The sequence below is a fragment of the Metarhizium robertsii genome (genome assembly GCF_000187425.2).
Source record: "Metarhizium robertsii ARSEF 23 chromosome Unknown MAA_Scf_7, whole genome shotgun sequence".
Classification (NCBI taxonomy): Eukaryota; Fungi; Ascomycota; class Sordariomycetes; order Hypocreales; family Clavicipitaceae; genus Metarhizium; species Metarhizium robertsii.
In genome coordinates this window covers 1120082-1141500 of record NW_011942215.1, presented here as the reverse complement: position 1 = coordinate 1141500, position 21419 = coordinate 1120082, and the positions used below count along the sequence as shown (strand labels likewise).

General features: G+C 49.9%; 5 protein-coding genes across 5 annotated transcripts; 2 read left to right on the top strand and 3 right to left on the bottom strand.

Moving 5' to 3' along the window:
* Nucleotides 1-820: 820 nt before the first annotated feature.
* Nucleotides 821-1759, top strand: MAA_00632 (alkaline ceramidase family protein; the record flags this gene model as incomplete). Its single annotated transcript, XM_007818630.2, has 3 exons — nt 821-900; nt 960-1033; nt 1116-1759. The coding sequence occupies 3 exons, from the start codon at nt 821-823 to the stop codon at nt 1757-1759; spliced, it is 798 nt and encodes a 265-aa protein (XP_007816821.2).
* Nucleotides 1760-2071: 312 nt separating this feature from the next.
* Nucleotides 2072-6129, bottom strand: MAA_00633 (Peptidyl-arginine deiminase, Porphyromonas-type; the record flags this gene model as incomplete). The annotated part of the gene is made up of 4 exons (XM_007818631.2): nt 2072-2372; nt 3515-5667; nt 5725-5886; nt 5944-6129. 4 exons carry the CDS (start codon nt 6127-6129, stop codon nt 2072-2074), a joined length of 2802 nt encoding a protein of 933 aa, XP_007816822.2.
* Nucleotides 6130-7366: 1237 nt separating this feature from the next.
* MAA_00634 (cell wall anchored protein) lies at nt 7367-9084 on the bottom strand (the record flags this gene model as incomplete). Its single annotated transcript, XM_007818632.2, has 3 exons — nt 7367-8276; nt 8342-8950; nt 9014-9084. 3 exons carry the CDS (start codon nt 9082-9084, stop codon nt 7367-7369), a joined length of 1590 nt encoding a protein of 529 aa, XP_007816823.2.
* Nucleotides 9085-13917: 4833 nt separating this feature from the next.
* MAA_00635 (AT hook, DNA-binding motif protein) lies at nt 13918-15270 on the bottom strand (the record flags this gene model as incomplete). The annotated part of the gene is made up of 1 exon (XM_007818633.1): nt 13918-15270. The coding sequence occupies one exon, from the start codon at nt 15268-15270 to the stop codon at nt 13918-13920; it is 1353 nt and encodes a 450-aa protein (XP_007816824.1).
* Nucleotides 15271-18842: 3572 nt separating this feature from the next.
* Nucleotides 18843-20489, top strand: MAA_00636 (Cellular retinaldehyde-binding/triple function; the record flags this gene model as incomplete). The annotated part of the gene is made up of 3 exons (XM_007818634.1): nt 18843-19649; nt 19715-19856; nt 19915-20489. 3 exons carry the CDS (start codon nt 18843-18845, stop codon nt 20487-20489), a joined length of 1524 nt encoding a protein of 507 aa, XP_007816825.1.
* Between the last annotated feature and the right edge of the window lie 930 nt (nt 20490-21419).

Here is a 21419-nt window from a genome sequence, read left to right as displayed (position 1 = left end):
GCATTATCAGAGACGCCGTGCCCTATCGGGACGACTCATGAGGAGGTTCTGATGATGTCACAACACGTAGGACTTGACGCTTCTGAGACGGCCTCTTGTCTGGACCAAGCAGCAATTGAATACTGCACCAGACACATCATGAAAAGCAAAGTTGGATAGGTTCTGAAGCTTTCGAGGGATCATGGCAACAGCGGCAGTGTCACCAGAGATCGCGAGACTCAAGTGCTCCTCTAGATCCTGAAACATATTTCACCCTCTGCCCGCGTCCGGGAGCCCGTGAAAGCGGCGTGCGGCCACAGCTGTCTGTGAACTCAACGTCGACGTCTGTCTCTAGCAGTCCGCGAGAGAGGTGTCGTCGTGAGGCTTAGACATGTTCGGTCGCTGGGTGATACAGGCACAGAGTGCCGGTCGTGTTGGGGGTATCGTGGTCAACGCAACAAGCCGACTTGGAACATCGTGAGCAAATGACAGTTCCTCATCTGTTGGTTCTAGGAAAAATCGAATTGACGCGCTTCAGCAACCCCGCACTTAACATGTCAAGTCAAGTTACATATGGAGCCGTCCACCGGCGGCTGACAGGACCCTAGAGTGATGTCAAGTCCCTGACAGATCTGCCACCGGGGTTGCCCGCGGCGGCTAGGCTGCTCAATCAGGGCCCGGCCGCTCGATGACAGTGACAGGGGCTGTGCTGGGTTCAGGTCTCGAGGTCCAAGGCCAATCCAGATGCCATCTGATGATCGGATCATGTTTCCATCAGCCACACGTCCTCGACACCAACAGAGAGCTCCATCGACCCCGAACCTCGCGCGCAACGGCAAAGATGGGCCACCACAATATTCGTTTTGACGGCGATGCCCATTCCCTCGGGGGAGCCTGGAGCCCGCCAACCAGCAGAGCAAAGTGAGGCGCGCTTCGCGACCAGAACAAGCCGAGGCCGCGTTGTGCTGACGAGCAGGCAGTTTCTGCGAAGAGGACTACGCCTTGACCTTGTACGTGGCCGAGTTTATCAACTCGCTGACGAACCTCGCCTATGGTATGTCTCAACTGCCATGTGTAGCGGCTGATGCCCATCCACGCGGTGCCTGGTGCTAAGAGTTCCCCTCGTCCTTGACCAGTCCATCTCGCCCTCCGATACATGTACGGCCCAGGCAGCGCCGGGTTGCTCGCCCCCAAGATTGACTTCATGTCCGCGTCTCTCTTCGTCCTGGGCATTGGATCCTTCTTGTTCCACGCCAGTCTCCGCCAGACGCTCGAGTTTGCCGACGAGTTCTCCATGCTCGGCCTGACCTGGGCCATGCTCCAGGCCACCCTCACAACAGGCCAGTCTCGGACAAAATCTCGCCTCGTATCCACCGGCCTTGCCGTGTGCTTTGCATCTTTTGCCATCTTTTACCTGCAGTCGCCGAAAATCATTTACCAGGTCATCGCCTTTGTCGCATGCGTATTTGTACTCATCCTGCGAGCTCAGTACTTGCTCTACTGGCTACAGCCGGCGCTGCCAGAAGTCAAGCGCCGTGACTGGAATAAGAGGACTTGGAAAGCAGTCTTTCTCTGTGTGCTTGGGTATTTTCTCTGGAACATCGACCTAGAGTACTGCGCCGCCCTCAGGAGCATTAGGCAACAGCTTGGGCTGCCGTGGGCTTGGCTGTTTGAGCTTCATGGATGGTGGCACGTCCTGACGGCCATTGGCGCCGCTCAGTGTATGAATGTGGCAAGAGAGGTGCGCCAAGAGGTGGAACGCGGGCAGAAGAGGGAATAAGAGCCCGCGAGCTTCGTCACAGCCGAAGTGGGTGGCAGACATGGGGCCATGGCATGTTGGATTATTGTACTTGGAAAGCCATGTTTCAGCAAAGTCTTGGAGAGAAATGTACTATATCAGCGACACCAGGGGGGATTTAGATGGTACTACAGCGATCAATCTAAAAAAGGCCGGGCTGTAAATCTGCGCAAGAGTGTGCCAGACGACGTGTGCCATCATGGGCGGCAATTTGGGCTCCTGGTACAGTCAAAAGATTGAAGCGTCGTCACCCAAGGAAACCTAGGCACACTCTGTTGTTTTCGCACCCGGCATTCAGGGCAACATGGGGATTTCCTGAGCGCGACAGTGTATACCGCCACCCCGAAGAGTCAGCTCCTCAATGAGAACAGGGCAAATTCTCCTCTCGTCGCCAAAAGCCCTCTGCGCTATACGAATGGCTGCCGTGTCGTGGGCCTCATCGCCAAACTGAGGCAGAATAACGCCCCCATTCGCCAACAAATAGTTGGCATAGCTCCGTACCGGCCGGTCGCTGTCAACGCGCTTGGGAGGGGGCTCGAAGAATTCTTCATCGGGCTCCTCCACCTCGAGAATCTCGAATGGGCGTCCCTTTGTCCTGTGCCATCTATTTAAAGTCTCTCAACAGCAACCGCTAATTCAGCCAAAGGTACGTTGGCTGTAGCGCTGGAAAAGGGTGTTGAGCTAGGGTGGAAGTACGTCTATGTTTCGTCAACCCCTTTGGCGGCCGCCAAGGGGGTGCGTCCAACAGTGTCTGGAACTTTGATCTCGATAGAGACGTGCCCTTTCTCCTGAAAGAGGATCGATTATGTTCAGCACCTCTCGAATTTGCTCGGCAGCGACTGCTCACTCCAGCCGATTTCGTGCCAATAAGCTCCCCGAAACAACCATTCCCAGAAGAGCAGACACTCCCAGAACCTTACTGGGAGCACAAATTGGACATTTCTCCACGGACACGGGCACTTCTTGGTCGAGTCCTCCGCGACTTTGCCTACGCGTGGCGACGTCTTCTCGGGCAAATGAACAAGAAGACGTACGAAGCTGGCGTATGCTATCATCTGGATCTTAACACTAGACTTCACTGGGCATGCCCGCGTAAGACCAAACGTTTTTGGAGCCCAATACCTCCACAACTATATTGCCGTTGGAGTTTTGAAATTGACATGCTCAGTATCAAGCAGACCAACTCACTTTGCGGGGTTAGTCTCTTAATAAAGAACAAAAACCAAGGACACTACAGGGCGTGAATTCACGAATCTTGCTATATTTCAAGTGCGTATAATCTTGAATAACGATTCCACTTCCTGCCACTCTGATTTATCGTCCCTTTGCTGCCCAGCGGTGCTTTATACGAAACGCTTGTCAACTTGACATCAACCCACGCCCACTATCACTCCAAACCGAAAGAGAAACGCGTCCAGAAGATTTCTCGACACTTTTATAAGACTAATATGCTGATCAAGCAGATACGCTGCTCGCACTTCCCTTAGAAAAGCATCAACTGCCTAGGTGGCTAGACCGACGGAATACCGGATATCATGCCGAATCTGATTAGACCGCGCTAGATATTTAACGCCAATTTAGGAAGTTGAAACTCGAAAGTATCTTGGCGGGTCCACAACGACAAAACCAATTGTCATCGAACGATGGAACGGAAGCAAATACCCAGACTGTTTATGAAACTTTTAGCCACCCGGCAAGTCGATATGGCCTCCATGGAGCTTCCCCATATGATCGTACACGGCCGGGCCATTTGCAAATGTCATCAAGCACACCCAGCATATATGAGCCTTGCAGGCCGCGCACGTCATGTGGTTGCATCCCGAGACCTTCTCAAGCGGAGTTGCGCACTTTGGGCAATCCTTGATTCCCAGCTTTTTCTTGAGTTTCATAAACGCTGCGAACCCCCCCGACTTCAGGTCTTGATGCTCCGCGCACGACATGCCAATGTGCGGCTCGTGGCACGCAGAGCATGTAGGCCGGAGGCAGCTGGAGCAGTTCTGCGTTCTGGCAGCCGACGAGGTCCTGTATACAAAGTCGCAATCTGGACTGGGGCAGTAGCGAAACGTGTTTGGGTTACGCTTTACATGAGACGAAAAGGACAGCTCAAGGACGGTCTCGAGTGCAGCCGAGGAGAGGTATGTCTGCAGGTCCTCAACTGCCATGACGCTCCTGCAGTTGCCCTGGTTGCCATGGCACAGGATCATGAACTCCCCGGCCGTGGTGTTTGCTTTGGTGCAACTGTCTTCAAAACATTCCAAGCAATAAATGTGTCCACACTTTATCTTGACAGGAGTATCGGCCTCGGTCCAGCAAACCGAACATTCCTGCGCGGTGTCATGGGCTTTTGGCTGCTCTGAGACCTGTTTTCTGCCTTCCATGATTGCTACGGCCAGACTATAATCTTCCAGGGAACCAGAGACAATAATTTTCTTTGGCGTGGAGATGATATCAAACAGGACCTTTTCTTGACCGAGTTGGCCGGCAATTGTTCTGAAACCCCCGTGGCAAGCCCAAAAGAATTTCTGGGGTTCAAGCTCAATGACTCTAGAGGAATTTGACCCTGATTCCATGCGTATCAGCTGAGCCAGTCGACGCTGCGCGTCTTCACAACGCCGCTGGGCTCCGAAGAGGCGCAATTCGGATTTCACCTTGTCCCGGAGGATGGTTACTGAAAGTTCTTTCTCTAGTGTCTTGATCGCTTGGAAAAGCTTCCCATTGGTCTTGAGTGAAGAATGCCAGAGGGTGGCGTCGTTGTCCGTCGCGACGGCACCAGCAAGGATCGATTCAAGGTCAGCCTTGGCACTGACTACATTTTCTGCCGACTCGCCCTCAATCTTCAAAACTCTGAACCGTTGCAGAGGGCCTGTGGGCTTGTAGGCCCTGAAGGAAATGTTGTCTTTCCAAGTTGTCTGCTGGGCAACGATTCGAGATTGCACAGCGTCGAAAACGTTGATGGCGACCTTGAACTTGGCCGAGTACACCATCTGCACAGTTAACCGTGCCTTGCGATGGAAAGGGAGTTCCATTTTGCCAAGCTCCATGGAAGCTCTGCGAGCGTCAGCCTCATCGAGGAAGCACGCCGTTGCCTTCACCCGCCTGGAATTTGCATTCGTCTCCAAGGGGGGGTCACAATACTCCAGGGGTCCGATATTTGTTAAGAGAGAACGTATCAACGCCCAAGCCTCCTCCTCGTCTGTTGAGTACGTTGGGGCCCCCATCTCTACATGGTGAGGTTTGTTCCGCTCATGCGTGATGGCTCGCAAAATGTCGCGCTCCTGTGCGGCAGCCGGGACATCAGTCAATACAACAGTCCAGGCAACATGGTTCCCACGGGCTGGCCGCGAGGGTATGACGGATTCGGCTCTGGTAGCTGCAGAAGCAGTGACTCTCTGGTCCAAGACCCTATATGTCCCCTTTGAGAACATGTCACTCACACGGCGGGCGATATCTCCGTTGCCAAAGTTCAACCAGACAATCTTGACTGCTTTATGCCAAGAAACATGGACCTTTTTGCAGTCTACGCGTCGAGCGTTATGACCAGAGGGCATGGGCGCGGCAATAGGCGTGACCATTATCTTCGATCCTCCCCATGTGCAGCCGGGTTGAACGAGACTACAGAGCCGTTTTGAAAACGACGCATCGTCCGATCTGACAGTTGCTCCGTAACTACCTTCCATGTGAAATGTGCAAATATCGTCGACGCTGACGTGCAAACCTCTTTCAGCTAGCATATCTCGAACCGATTCTTTCGACGTATTTTGCCGTAATCCGCTGATGCGAGCAGCAGAGAAGTCACCAGGCAGGCGGATCTTGGATACGCGAGCACCGGCGTCGAACTGGACGAATGCACCGCCGATGGTTCTTGTGAAGTCGTCTTTCTTATCTTCATCCTGCTTCAGGTTTCTTAGTTCGAGCTTTCCCTGGCTTTGGATAATAGGCTAGCTAACCTCTGGTGGTTCAGCAGCCGCGTTCTGGGGGAGCTGTCCATCGTCATGGACATATATGCACTTTGCTCCATATTTGCAAACTCCGATCTTGTAATACTTGCAAATGGGCTTCGAATCTCCAGAGTCGACTGTGAATCTGCTATTTATACGGGTCTGTTTGGGCTGTCCAATCCATTACGGTAAGCTGATGCTCTGACGATTCGTCGTGTGCTACTGTACCTCTTGGGGGTCCGCATCTGAATTATTCGATGATTTGACATCATGCAAAAAGGGACACGAGGTTCCCTTTGTACACGATCCCGTCAGGAAGAATCGACAGGGTGTGACTGCTCGCCAGTCCCCAACGGACTGATGCTGGTGCTCGTCTGCCGTCAAGGAGCCGGAACGATTAACTTTGGCACTCATGGTGATTAAATACAATTTAAACGCCTTGGAGTGGTGGATGGATGAAGAAGGAAGATTGGCGACGTGATTGAGGGGCTGTTTGAAATTTGGGTTGCTCTCCGTCGCAGTGCATGGTGATATTCACAGCTCATAGTGGGCTGTGCAGGCCGAGACTGGCTCTGTGTAACTCTGCGTGCTTTACGTAATGCAGTCCCGTGTTTGAAGATTAAAAGAGGCAGGAAATGGGTTTACAAACGGTGGCTGAGACTATCGCGAGATGGCCTTGGCTAGCGGGCCGCGGCGCTGCACCAATTGCACCGGTACGTCTGACGCGTTACGATGCGTAGACGGTCTATTTCTCTAGTCTTTTACTATTCTTAGCCTAGTATAGCCTAATATTATATTAAATTTTACGCTTATATGATACTCGTATTATGTTTATAAATTCATTTATCTACAGAGCGAAACAATACTCCCCGTTAACAAACGGCGAGATTCCGTGTAAACGACGGACAAGCCGTCCTTTTGGATGATGTCCAAGCGCCTATAAATACAAACGTTGTTCCTTATGTCTGATATTCGGTGACTGTGACAAGGGTTCAGTACAGAAGGCTTGAAGCAAAGGGCCTAGATTCAAAAGATAATCCTGAAGGGTGTCAAAGGTCCTTGTTTTCTAAGAGCAAGGAAGGGAACAGTAGCTATTATATGAACATAAAGGGAACGCCTGTGTCTAGAGCTCTTGCCCGGACACGTGTTTAATCTGTGTAACCAACAAGCCCTTTGTCAGTGAGGCCCCTTTGTTGGGCTTCACGATTGTTGGGCCTTTTTCGTGTAACAGTGACGCAGTCGAGGTGGCGGGTGACATGGGCATATTGCTGTATAAATCAGCTCCATGTGTCTTTTCCAGGATTTCAAAGATGACTAGTTACATGAAGCGTCTAGAATGAATCAAGTTTACAGACATGGTGCGATTAATATAGCTATAATGTGTGAAGGTAGGTTACTTTCCGGAAAAGGCTCAGGGGTTAAGCTGTTGATTATCACGCTACAACAAACAGAGTTTCCCAACAGTGAGCATATTCGATATAATCACAAGTATACAGTGTACTTGTAACTTCCTACGACATGTTCCACTATTCTCCATATACAACGGTAGTATTAGTCGAGGTTATGTATTCTTTGCCACAGATTATCCAATATACAATCTCGCTTATCCTTAAATGTTTAATTATCAACCTTCTCCCCCGGCAAGAGTGATTCAAGGCTTTACACCATTCTCCCCCCTAGGCGGCAGCTCGCTTACAGAGCCCACTGCATCACGCGGACGGCCATCTTGCGTGGAGGGAAGCTCAGATGGCTCTTGCGGACTTCCTGGACGGGACCATCGAGACACCACGTAGCCAGAGGGTTCCATGGATGTGGTCATGCTCGGTGGCGCTGCCGTACTGCTCACGCTGTACAATCTTGCGTCCTGGGTCATGACAGATTGCCGCCGTTCTTTTCGACGGCGAACGACCCTCCTGCCTATAATGAACCACACAAACAGCAGAAGGGCTACCCCTGCAAGACTGCCAATAACAATGCCGGCAATGGCACCACCAGACAGACCCTGGCTCGGGACGGGTGTTGGTGTGGGCGTGGGCGTGGGTGTAGGTGTGATGGTTGGGGAAGTTAAAGGGCGAGTTGCCTGACGCGTGTCTTTCGGTTCTCTCGATGCCATCAAGCTCTTGAGATCCGCGTTGGTAGGGTCATATCCTCCTTTGGGGCTCGTTTGTGTTGCGCTGCCGTACCTGTTTCCACCGATGGTGTGGTAAACATCGCTGGGCACGACATTGTTGGTGTAATTTGGCTCGAATATCGCCCAGTATTTTTCGTTGTCTCCTTCATTATGGAGCGTCCCTGTCCAAAAGCCGTGTTGCGCCCATGAGCCGTCGTCACCATCGCACTCGCTGTCGTCCGGGTAGGTACCACCGATTACAAGCATCTGGGACATTGACTTGACCATGTTGCAGGAAGCACTGTAGTGGCCTCTTTTGTCCGTGTCATTCTTATGACCAGTAGGAAACACCTTAACCCAGATGAATGATGGGAGTGTCAAGATGTATACATCATTAAATGCGGTGGTGTTGACGACCGGGGGCGGTACACTCAGGCCTCCATAGAGGTAACTTTTTATTTATTAGTACTGCCAGCTGCTTTTGTATTCTTAAAGAGGACACTAGGTACGACTTACACGTTGAAACTTGATTTATCAGGTGCCCATGCCACGTCCATACAAAACTGGCGTCTATTTTGTGGTATCTCGCCAGTTGCTGTCTGAGTGTACCACATGTCGGCCGAGGCGTCGAACACAAAGATCTTGTCAAGTGGCTGAGGTTCCACCGGTCCGTTGCTGGAATTACTGACAACACCTCCCATGTATACAAGCAGACCCTTGGGATCGCCGGCCGGGATCCATACCATGGCACCTTCTGCTCTTGTCTTGTTGCCTCCTGGACTAGTGCTCAGGGTAAATCTGCCCGCCTCGTAATCGTACTCGTAGAAATTTGAGGTCATTGTTCGTGGTTGAGTCCATCCACTCATGGAGGCATTACTTATCCATCCTCCAAGGTAGTATCCCATACCGGTCTGAGATACCCCGACTCCAGCGCCATATGAAGCAATCTCTGGCGTCGGATCGATGTCGGGCGGGCCAAGGTCCCACCACTTGTCATATAGAATGTCGTAGCTAAACACATGGTAAGGATCGATGGCAAACTTCGTATTCCATTCGCCGCCATATAGATAGAATATCTTATTGACATTATCACCCCATAGAACCCCTCCATTCACGGCTGGGATACTGCCAGGTTGAGAGTCAGTATCTTGTTTCTGCCAACTCCATGGAAGACATTAAGTTGCAGACGCGCCTCTTATAAAGTATAAATGAGACAAAACATAAGGGCTGACTTGCCTGTCGTTCTTATTTAAACTCATGTTCAAACTAGGCCACCCCACCTGCCCTGTTCTAGTTGCTGTTTTATTAGTCACTATTTTATTAAGATCGTGATATCCTAGCAACTTGTCTTTAATACGGAGTTAGCCGTGTCATGTTATTCTGTTTAATTGGCATCAACACCATCGTTGTACATCTATGGGATTGACGCACTGGAAAAGTTTTGGTGATTTTTTTGAAAGCCCTGGTAGTTCACCCAGCCGCCGTCAATATACAGCTTATCATCGATGACCACTGTCTGATGTCCATATCTGCGACAAAAGTCATTCAATTGGTCTGGAGCAGTAACCCAATGAATAGCGGATAAAAATAGCAGTGCTAGTAGTGACTGCTTGCGTCCCCCTAGCCATGGTTGCGGACAGATCATGGTCCGTGTCAACGCAATGAAATGCGCAGCCAGAGATTCCATGACCAGAATTTTCGGAGTTATCTCGGGGTATTAGGCTGTAAAGTCAAGAAGAGTGATATTGCGTCGACGACCTGCTGGGTATAGACCAGGTTTTGACGCTGCACCCAACGGTTTGGTCGCGGTGGCCATGACATATATACGTGGCATCAAACAAGTTACTCCCAATAGTTGGACATAATTACGCCAGTTAGTTGGGCATTATGTGTGTGCCATTTGTACTGAGTTTATGCCACTGTGTTGGGTGCCTTCCAGTCTGTCGGTATGATTGCAATTTTGCAGTGTTGCTCAGCTGCTCGACATGGAGTGCTGAAAGGTTGTCTCCTTCTTTTCTACCATCCTCATATCGCCATAAACTTTGAGCAACACCTCTTCCAAAGAAACGCCATAGAGATACCCTATATCCTTAACGCCATCAACACATGAATACTAACACGGATCAAGAGTTGCTAAGCTAGCTGTATTTCTGCGGCAACCCTTCGGCAGCCAGACCGAGCCCATTATTCTCTATTTCCATTGGCCAATGAAAAAAAAACCGGAAAATATCTAATACCTATTGGTCCCAACATCCACAATAGCGTTTGCTGGCTTGTATTGCCTTTGGCATTCGGAACTCTAAAACGCCTCCAACCCAGAATCAGCTCAAACGACGCGGGGTTAGAGTTAATGCCTTAGTAAGTAGTGTGAACAGTTCTGGAGTTCAAGTGTCACGTTTTACTAGAAATCATAAATATACTCCTAATATTAAGTGTATTAAAGCAGAATAAAATCATGTAGAGTTATTCCATGTGGTTAGGCTGTCTTGTATCAAAAGGCCTCTTACTACGCCACAAACAAAACCTCTATCTTTTATATAAACACCATGATTAACTAAATTTCAATACATATTAGCTCGTTCCACGGCTCAAAGAAATCTCGCTTTCGAAATAACATCTTCCCGGGAGTACCGAGTTGGATATACAACATGAGCGGTCATCTACCAATCTGACTCGCACCACGCTCGACAACCAACTTGGCGTGTACTATTAGCTGTGTTTGGCGCCACCGGCCAAAGACTACCAACCCCCCCCCAAGGGAACTAATTTTCATTTTCAATCATTTCGCAAACTTTCGTTTTCCGAATCTCTCATGTGTTATCCAGATGCAAGGGCAGTGAAATGATTAGTCTCCAACCTCTAACCCTCGTGAATTTATAACTAAATTTGAGCCTACATCAACACATCTTGGAGGTTGCTATATAAGAGACTTATAAAAACAGCTATACAGCTCATCAGAAAAGCTTGGTATTGCGCCTGCCGTATGTTGCCTCGAAAAGGGGATAAATTGGCCCGTATGACGTATACCCATCCATAATAGGCACCGACAAGGCTGTTCGTGGCATAGAAGGCGTTACCGTTTCTCTGCAGCTGAATCCATCATGGCGCTCTACTCATCGGCCGCCGCCTCAGGCCAGGCCAGAATGCGGTTTTACATGGTACTCTCCATCTCAGCTACACGCCACCAGACACACAGGGTCTCGGTGGCGCCAGAGCCAAAGATTCAGTATGTTTCGCTCATCTTGGGATGAAAGCAGGGGATTGTGTTACATTACGAACGTAACAGTTGCTTCCTCATCACGTCAATTATTCCTTTGGCACGGAGGGGGGGCTGAGTCGAAGACAACTCCAAAGTTCTGGATCCGAAAGCCACAGAAACTGTGGGCGGGCACATCAGCCAATAGCGTGCCCTGGTATGCCTGCAGTATACTTTGTATTTCCTCCCTAGTAAATGTATCCTCAGCTAGCGGCGGCCGTGGCCGGTTCGCCTGGAAAATGGGCGGCCCAAGATCGGGAGGCAACCCTAACCCTTGGCAGACAGAACATGCTATTCTCACTGACCATCTTCGCCAAAGGGTGCGGTGTAGATACACACTGCATCATATCGCTTGTCACATTATCGGGATGGAAAACTAGCCTTGGAAAAAGGCACGCGCTTTAGTTGTATAGTACATCTTACACTCCGTTGCCATCTTTTAGAAACGGCGCATCAAATCGCAACTAGATGCCGCGCGCTTCGTTCCAAATTTAGCGCTCGACAACATCAATCCTCTTGGCTCCGTCTATACAATTTGTTTCACGTGGTTATTATTGGCGAGGCTATCAGGTAGTGAAAAGTATTGGTGTGAACCAACTCACGTCTACTACGTTATAATACGCATTGTCAACTAAGCTGGCCTTTTTCCCTACCAAATTAATTGTTCACATCAATCGATTCCTTCTAAACTCTAAAAGGGCTTAGTTTTGCAAGTTTTTACAGCTACCTGGAAAAAACGTCTTAGTTAATGTTCTGTTACTATTTGAAGTAAACTGTCCAGCTATTTCCACTGTAGATTCATTATGCCAACATGAACATTGTCTCAATGCAGGGGCACGCACTGAAAGGCCACTGAATGAATGGGTTTGTCAGGTTTTCCGGCCCCTACAAATCTACCAGCTAACGAAAGTTTGTCAGAATACAGCCTCGGGAATGCTGTATCAGCGACTCACAATGACCGTTAAGCTTTAGTGTTTGCCTTCTACGTCTGCTGTATGGAAGAGTACAAATACAAAGTTTGTCTCCAGCACTACTAGCCAATCATACTAGTCATCGAGGATATGATTCAGCGCACAGAGGGCATTGCCGTTTTGCTGCAGCCGAAGCTATAGCTGAAGCCACGACGGCGCTCTACTCATCAGCCGCCCGCCTTCTCCGGCCAGGCCGGGAATGTGGTGTTGAGCAGCCATTTCAGCCTCAGCTGCCGTCTCACCAGACGATCATGGTCGAGGTCCCAATGGCGCGGGGACACAGTGTACTGTGCCTGTATTGTCATGGAAAACAAGATGCTCTAGGTCGTCTTTCATTGTTACATTTATTGCTGCAGCCTGCCACAAACTTCTTCCCTACCACATGTGTCAGCGGTGAGGCTGGGGTGGAGTGGAAAATTACTTTGGAAGTGGTGTATCCACGAGCCACAAATGCTGGCTAGGAGAGTTGAAGTTATTCACCCACCTATGGCGATCGTACGTGATGCTCGACTAGTCCAGCCTTGGAGTCTTGGAGATACGCGAAAGCTGTCCCCTGCAGATGTTGCGGAGCGCTTGTATTGCATTGTATTCGTAACGGGCTGTCAGCGTTGAAGGCGCGTCCATGTTCTGGCACGGCCTAGTCAAGAAAAGACGCAAGTTGATCCTGGAGGCTTTGCCAAGCTTGCTCCAAACGACGTCTTAGCAAAAGCTATCGAAGTGCACGGAGTTGGCGGTGTTGAGTTAATCGGATGCAGCAAACGTGGTTACTTCTAGCAAAGATGATACGGGGAGAGCCTTATTCTGCGCCACTGTCCACGAGCTTGGCGAATGGACGTCGAGAAATTAGCAAGTATATTTGACATATTCTAGCTTAAAGCACGGCATTGACTTGCTAATCTCGTCGTATTACGGGTCGTGAATGGGGTGCGAGCACAGGACGAAAGCGTAAAGTCCCCGGCATCCTTTAAGCCATGGAGTGGTGTGGTGATATCATCCTTATTTGCAAACCTAGAAAAACTCCGGAAGTTACTCAGGCTTGCTCAGGAACTGCGGTTCAGGGACTGCTCAGGTAAAGCAGCCACGGCTCAGGAACCCTGTCTAGAAAGGAAACTGGGCCCGTCTTTACTAGTGTTTTATTCTGTGATATCATGGCCCGCTCCTTTGAGGAGTCTCGGCGCCCTTTCCGGATTTCCGGATTTCCACGTTATATGAAGAGGCTCAAAGTTGGAGACGAAGATCACCCAGAGTCGGTTCGCAAGGCAGTCCCCCTACTTGCCGAACTAGGCGCTATGGTTCCAAAATAATATGTCGGCTGGTCATCATTCCATGACATCACCAGAGAGCTGAAAGGATATAAGAGCATTTCTTCCCATTTCTGCGTGTTCCTTGACAGAGGAATCATCTTGGAAGGGGTGTCAGGTCAGGTTCTCGGGGCTTCGCATGGTGGAGTTGGAATGGTCAAGGTCGATATCGAGGGAAATGACGGTTACGTTATTGCTGTAATCTAGGGAAAAATTTTGACCAGAGAGCCGCCGCCAAAGGAGAAAGATGAGGAGTGACGAATCATGGAAGCCGCGCTATGCGATTCCAGGGTACGTTTGATGAGGCCAGTGTTCGATATTCGAGGGGATTTTCGCTTGGCCGTTCACGATCCGATCCTAGGACAGGTGTATTCTCTTGTTCGAAGCCTGTGAGGCTAAACAATTGTATTTCGGCAATAGAGGTTTGCACTGTCTTCCAAGTAAAAGAGGTAGTCCAATGCGCTATAGCCAAGACAGCCGCCCGAGTATATTAACAATTGAACACGAGGATCGCTCCTTACAATCTTGAATATGTCCCAACAAATCCTGTTTGTCGTGCATCAGTTATCTCCATCGCCGACGTCGTGCGTAGCCTTCTGCTCTATCCGAGTAGTTCTCCCACTCACCTCCCCTTGCCTTGGGGGATGGTTGATCTGAAATTTTGCGCCCTGTGAACGGTATGCTCTCTCCTTCGAAAGGGAGAGATGCCTTGCCCAGGAAACTAGCCATTTTCTCATCCTTGAACTTGATGGCTCCCTTTTCAGCATCCGGATAGATTTGACCTTCGCCAGTTTCATGGCCTTTCAGACGCAGGTAGAATGTCCTCGGCTGGGCCTTTTGATTCTCCGCCGATTTTGCTTGTTTCGGCGGGCGCCCTCGACCACGGGGCGCTTCGGGGGCCTTTCTTTTTGAGCTTGAAGCAGATTTGTTTCCGATATCCGCATCCGCATCGTCATCGTCCCCAAAGCCCATGGAGCCATCACTCAACCGAGATTCGGCCTCTCGATCCAGCTCGGCGCAATACCGCACCAAGGTGGCCTTGTTGTCACAAATGACCATGGCACCAATAAACATACCAAAGTCAAACTTTGCCTCATAGACTCCCCGTTCCTCGGTGGTGCGAATATTCAAGGTCATGTTTTTTGCGTCGTCTGGCCAATTGTCCGTGATCTCTTCGCAGTCGATCATGTAACTGCCAACTGGAGAATACTTCTTGGGTCCTCTTTTCTCCTTCAGAGCCTCGAGATAAGCATTGTGCTTGGCTGTCCGCCCGTCCTCATGCTCTTGCTTCAGCGCTTGCACTTCTTTCTTCTCTTTGGCGGGGTGCTCATTTGCTGCTTTCTTCACAGCTGCAGACGTCCATCCCATGAAGACGACTTGTGTCTTGGGCCCATATCCCGTTGCGCATTGCAAACCAGGTACTTTGCTAGCAGCCTCGACCAAATCGGACCTGTACTTGCTACTTGGCTCGAATGGTATGCCAACTACTGTAGCCGTTTTGGTGCTATCCGGTTGGCCAGATCGCAAGAAGTATTTCTCCATAACCCATGAAGGTTTAGTTGCGAGTTGCTGAGGGGTTTGCGTTTCTAGCCATTCCGTGTGCATCTGCCGCTGCAGAGCTGTGATGTGATCTGGTACCTTGTCACAACGCCCTGCGAGAAGGGTTTTCCTCATCAAAACTGTCCCATTACCGGAGAATTCCGCCTCGTCAAATTTAACGCCGTAATGCTTCAACTGCGAGCGAATAAAGCTCGAGCCGTGGTGATATAATTCCCGTTGTCCTTCGCGCGTCACTTTGGGGACGAACATGCGTTGCAGTACAGAGCCATCAATTCGTTCAATATGATGTGCCGTGAACCTCCCATACTTAGAGGCGAACCCATCTCTTTTGACGGATTCATCACGATAGGAAGCCATTGTGGACGCTGCCGATTGCGGGCTCCGACAACCAAGACGTTCTGGCAGCTAAACGGGCTTGATGACAGATGTCCAAAGACGAAAAAGATAAGGACAAATACGACAAGTCCAGTCAAGCAACGGGATCTGTCTATGCAGCGTCACGTGTGGATTGTCGGAAATTAAGACCCATGTGAACCCCGATAGTTTATAGACGGGTTCTTGAAAGACATGTATTTCCAAACAGGTGTTTAACAATGAGCTGGCGCATGAGGGCTGCAGAAGACATGCAAGCTTTGGGTGGCCATGTTGAGGCCTGACTCGCGCGGCTCAGGTGCTGTTCATTATTCTTTCGTGGGAGTCTGTGTCTGGAGTTCTGCAGACCAGTTCTTGCAATAGGATCCTAGCGCCCGCGCATCGGGCATCTTGAAAATGCAAACTTGGGAACTATGCATTGTGATCTGGCAGACGGCATCAATTAGGATCCTAGCTCTGCAAGGCGGCAGCCTAAGTTATTATCAATAACCATGGGGCAAGTTTGCGACGTACATACCTACCGCTTCGTAGTTCTCTTGAGATGCGTTGGTCCGATATGTGCATCGGGCATCTTGAAAATGCGCACTTGGAAATTATGCATTATCATCTGACAGACGGCATCTCGGTGGATCAAACAATTTAAATCGTCGCCACCATGGCCAAGGCGCGGCCAATGCCATGTCAATCACGTCCCTCTATACACAAGGCACCAATCGCAGGTGCTCCGAAAGACCCAATTCCGAGGCATGGTTGCGGCAGGCGATGGCAATCTGGTTGGCTCAAAGCCTCATGAAGCTCCATTTGCGATGGGGATATTGCTCTTGTCAGAAATCAACCACGGTACGGAGTACTGCCTCGTTGGAACTTTGGGTCCAGAGTACTACTCCGTCCAAACGAGAAATTTCTCTCTCGTCACGGCTGCGCCCTCTCTTATGACCTCCTTTGTTTCCGTCCACGATAGATCTGTCGCACCATGTTGCATCGTCATGATGTGCAGTTTCTTCTAGCAGGCGCCCCATGTTTCTTTCTTCTTTTCTAAAGTTTCATTATCGCCATCTGTACCGTATCTGTCCTTTTCGTCTACCGTATACAGAGCACCTCATGACGCCGACGCATTGCCATTCGATTCTGTCCTCGCTCGTTATCCAGGAATAAGACCCACCATGGGCATCCGCTCGTGTTTGACGGCTTCACGCAAACTACTCCTTTTTCTCGCATCATCTGCCTTGATTACAGCGCTCCTTTACATCGCTTTTCGTGCTCATAGCATTTTCTACCCACATGCTGGCGTGACGACGACCCAGGACCAAGTAGCATTCGCGTATAACAACACACGACCCGAGACCCGAACCCGATATATACCTCGCATAATACATCAGATCTTCCTGAACCGGCGTGATGCTGCGAATGAAACAATACCCGCCACTTGGGATGCAGCGCGGCAGTCGTGCATTTCACTGCACAAAGACTGGGAGTACAAGGTGATTCGACAAAGCTTGCATTGGTATGCTCCTCATTGGAGAATATCTCAAAGGGTCTGACTGTCATCAATTAGCTGTGGACTGAAAAGCCGTCTCGAGACTTCATAAAGAAAGAATATCCATGGTTTTTGAGGGCGTATGACGGCTTCACCTTTCCGGAGAAGCGAGCCGATGCGTTGAGATACTTCCTGATGCGATATTACGGTGGAATTTATATCGATCTTGACATTGTGGGCATATCCGACACCATGGCGACATGCTATCGAGTTCCCCGAGTTGTGGCGACTAATTCGATCAATTAATAGGCATGCCAGGCCAATTTGGAGCCGCTTCTTTATTACCCAGCATGGCTTACGGACAGGGGCCATGGCTCTTTGAGCAATAACGTTCTGGGGTCGCTGCCGAATCATCCATTTTGGAAATATGTAACTGAATCGCTACTCCGATACTCGCGGAACTCCCCCTTCTCATTCCTGGCGGCAAGCTTTGCGCCGGGGAAGTGGTTTCTAATAGATGCGTGGCAGCGATACCACGCCGGACTGTCCGAGGAAGACGACCGGCTCACTCGTGTCATGATGGACTCGCGACCAGGATCAGCACCATGGATCTTCTTCACATATGCAGAGGGAGGTTCGCAGTCCAATAAGAACCACGAGTTGCTTTTACCGAGAGTATTACATTTGTTTACTCTGATGTGCTGCACGGCTGCCATCTTCGCCGCCGCGGTTTTTATTGCCGTCGGTCCCGGTAATTGGTGGTTGTCGAAAACATACTGGGCGAGACGGAGGTGTCGACACCGGCATTTTGATAAAAATATCTGTGAGTAATGATAATAATAACAAGAATGATGATCATGGTACAACTGTGAAAAGTCGCATTATGTGCAGGCCTACGCGGGCAGCAGCTTACTGGCGTTTTTGAGTCGATTTGGTGGGATGCACAGGCTGCGCCGACTTCGGCGCCTACATGAGCTGTTGAAGGATTGCAAGTAGTCCGTGCAGGGAGCGTCTTCTACCTGATTGCGACTATGTTGGTATTCAATTCCAAAAACGCCAGTGTCTTCACAGCAGAGATGTTTGATCAAGCCTTTGGCCGTAGAAAGGGTCTGTTGTTTTTGTGAGGCGCGAACGATGGACCAAATCGATACGAAGGGACCTGTAGCGAAGTAAATCTGTCACCCGGATCATCCTACCTTTGGCTCATAGCATTCAGACATGATGAGCTTTGCGCCGCCACCCGCGGCGTTTACCCTTTTTTGCCGTTGAAAAACTGCAGATAATCTTCATGATCTTGATCCGTTGGAAAGGAACGAGCAACATCTCCCCGGACAAATATATTACCAGACAAGCAGCTCCCGAGAACAAGGCATTCGCGACTCTCCGTAACATGACGTGATCGCTCTACCTCAGACCGCATGGATCCGATGTGTGTCGACGGTTCGCGTGGCGAGCCAGGGTTTGAACTTCACATGTGTAGCTGAGAGGCATTAGTGTGTTAACACGATTCCGGACTTGGCATCGTCCTCTTGGGGATGCGGCAACTGACCTACTTTTTGCTCGGCTCGAACCGGGATCATGTCGATAGATGGTGGGCAAGAACAGACCCAAGTTTGTTCATCGCCAAGTTCAAAAGTTGCGATTGGTGTTTTTAAGCAGGGGGGTAGGAATAGATCAGCACAGACCAGTTGACCTCTGAAGAAAACCCCAACCCCGCGCTGGAGGCTTGCATTGTCTCCGCACGTATGCCAGTCGCTGCCAGTTGTTGCTACCAAATCAGGCAGTTACGGCTTGGGGTCTTAAGCTCGTCGTTCCTTCCCCGCATCCGCCAGACTGCGCTAATGCACGCCATCCTGCGACTATCCCACAATCCAGCCATCAACTCCCACAAACTGGGACGAACTTGTGCAAAAATCGACCTCGGTAGCGAGTTGTGGAGTTAGGCCGAACTCTTCTGACTCTTCTTCACATGTACATGCATATTGGTCTATATACTGAGGCCCTGCCCTGACCCTGCCGCAATGCGTTCTGTCCGCTCTCGAACAAGGCTCAACACTCACCAGCCTCCTATCGAGCAAACATGTCCAAGATTCAGAAGAGACAGACGATTCGCCAAAGCGTGTCGTACCCTGCAGGGACGGCATTCGCGTACAAGGTCCCCGAGGGTTACTTTGGTAATTTGACCGAGGAGCAAGAAGCAAAGGTGCGAGCAATGTGGGCAATTGGATTCAAATTTATCGAGATTTGCGAGGCAGACGACGACGCCAGTAAGGAAAAGACCCTCGAGGAGAAGTATGTCCCACCCGCGAAGCAGTCCAGGCGACTGCCACGCGGCGCAAGTGAGACTCATGAAAAGTACCCGACGCTAGTCAATGAAATATTGTCTTTATTGCCCACCACAGAAAAGAACTTGGACCGGTTGGCACAGCAAGCTGTTGAGTCTTTGGACAATTGGACCCCCGAGATGTACCGGTTAATTATTCTACGGGTGGTCAAGCATGAGCACCCAGACGCGCTTGCTCTTCGATTCCTCCGTGCATGCAACTGGGATATCATCAAAGCTACGACTATGATGGGGAAAACCATTTATTGGAGGACAATTGAGGCTGGAGTGGACGAGGACATCCTCAGGCACGGAGAAGGTGGCGCAGCGGAAGATGAGAAGAACAACCGAGGAATCACAAGAGCGCTAGGCGCAGACTTTATGAAGCAAGCTCGATGGGGCAAAAGCTTCATTCACGGGGTTGATAGAGCTGGACGGCCGATAACTCACATCAGAGTTCGACTGCACAGATCATCCGACCAGTCTGTTCAGAGCCTCGAGAGATACACCTTATACCTTCTCGAGCTGGCCCGCTTGTCACTTAGGCATCCGATCGAGGCAGGCGTATGTGAATGAAAGCCCCAATATCATGAAGAAAGAACGCAGCGACTGACGTATAATCATTGCAGACCATTTTATTGGACCTGTCCGGCTTCAAACTTGCCAACTTTGATCTTAAACCACTGTTGTTCATCTTCAAGCAAGTTGAGACGAACTATCCGGGTTCGCTGGGGCTTGTTCTGGTTCATAACGCCCCATTTGGCCTTAAAAGTATGCACTTCCGCTTACAGACTCGACGCGTCATAACTAACAAATGTGATTTACGCAGCAATCTGGAGACTCGCTCGCGTCTGGCTCAACAAAGAACTCACTAGCAAGGTCAAATTTACGTATGGCAAGAAGGGCCTAAGGAGATGGATAGCACCTGATCAACTAATTAGGGAACTCGGAGGCGAAGAAGATTGGGAGTATACATACGTGGAGCCAGAACCGGACGAAAACGCCGTGATGAATGACACTGAGACACGGGACCGGCTTCTGGGAGAAAGAATGGTGCTGGCACTGGAGTTTGAGGAATTGACAAAGGAGTGGGTTATGAACGCTCAATTGAGTGAGAAGGCGAGGGAGATTTGCGACAGGCGAAACCAGTGTGTGGCAGACTTGGCTGCCAACTACTGGGAACTAGATCCTTACGTACGAGCCAGATCACTCTATGACCGACTGGGCTACTTTCGTGGTGCTGATGGTGTGGAGTGGTACCCCGGCAAGGCAGACGAGGAGTCGTTGCAGGAGATGATGGAGAAGATCAGGTCGATCGACAGTTGTGGCGCGAGTCATCACGAAGCTGTCAGTATTTCGGATGATGAATCACGCTACGACAGTGATTTAGAAGAGATGCGCTGAATGTGTATTTGTGCAGGTGGACATGAGCTGTGTTATGATTGTTACGCATTGTTATGACTTATGTTGGAACAAGATGTAATGCTTTGACCTTGAACTTGATGAGCACACCAAGTTTAAATATTATTGTACATAGCTTCTGTCATTACAAAGAAAATTACTACAAGCTTTTGTCATATATTCATTGGCTCCGCCGCAGACTTTTGCTCCAGACTAAGCTGTTCGTCGCGGAAAGCCGTCGCCGTGCTTTGTTCACGATTCACAACCTTGACTTTAACAATGGACATCTAGCCACCAAATTTTCTCAAATATTCGGTCCCAATTTAATCATGCAATATATTTTTACCCAGCTTTCTGCTTTTCTTTCCATCTTGCCTCTGTCTCCATGTCCGGCTATTACCACAGTATCTTTCTTCCCCACCACGTCAACGCATAGGGGATGCGCTAAGTTGTCTTACACGCTTTCACGATGAATTGATACGAGTTAGTATCGCATCGCTATGGTATAAGCTCTGATTTCGCGACAAAATGAATTTGTGACCTGTCCGAATAGTACACGAAGGTCGTTTCCCAGAACGCAAGTGTCTGTACTCCAAGACAAGAAGCCAAGGGGATCACGATCGGTGTCTCTTTCTTCCAGGGTCTAGGACAGCAACTCTCATGGACATCTCGAATCCTTATGCACTAGACGCGCTTTTTATTTCTCCAGCAAAAGTATTAGCAATGCAAGCGTCATCGGGATACGCTTCCTCGCGCCTGTTTGGGATTGGGGATCAGGTCTCAAGGCAAGGCCGAGTGCAGACAAGGCGAAATAAACACCAAATGCACTCTACTGCTGTGAAATATCATGCCTCATTGCTGTCCCAAACTACCTCTTTTGGTTGCGGTTCTGTAATTCCTGATTGGAAGACTGAAGTTGGCGCCGAATATCGG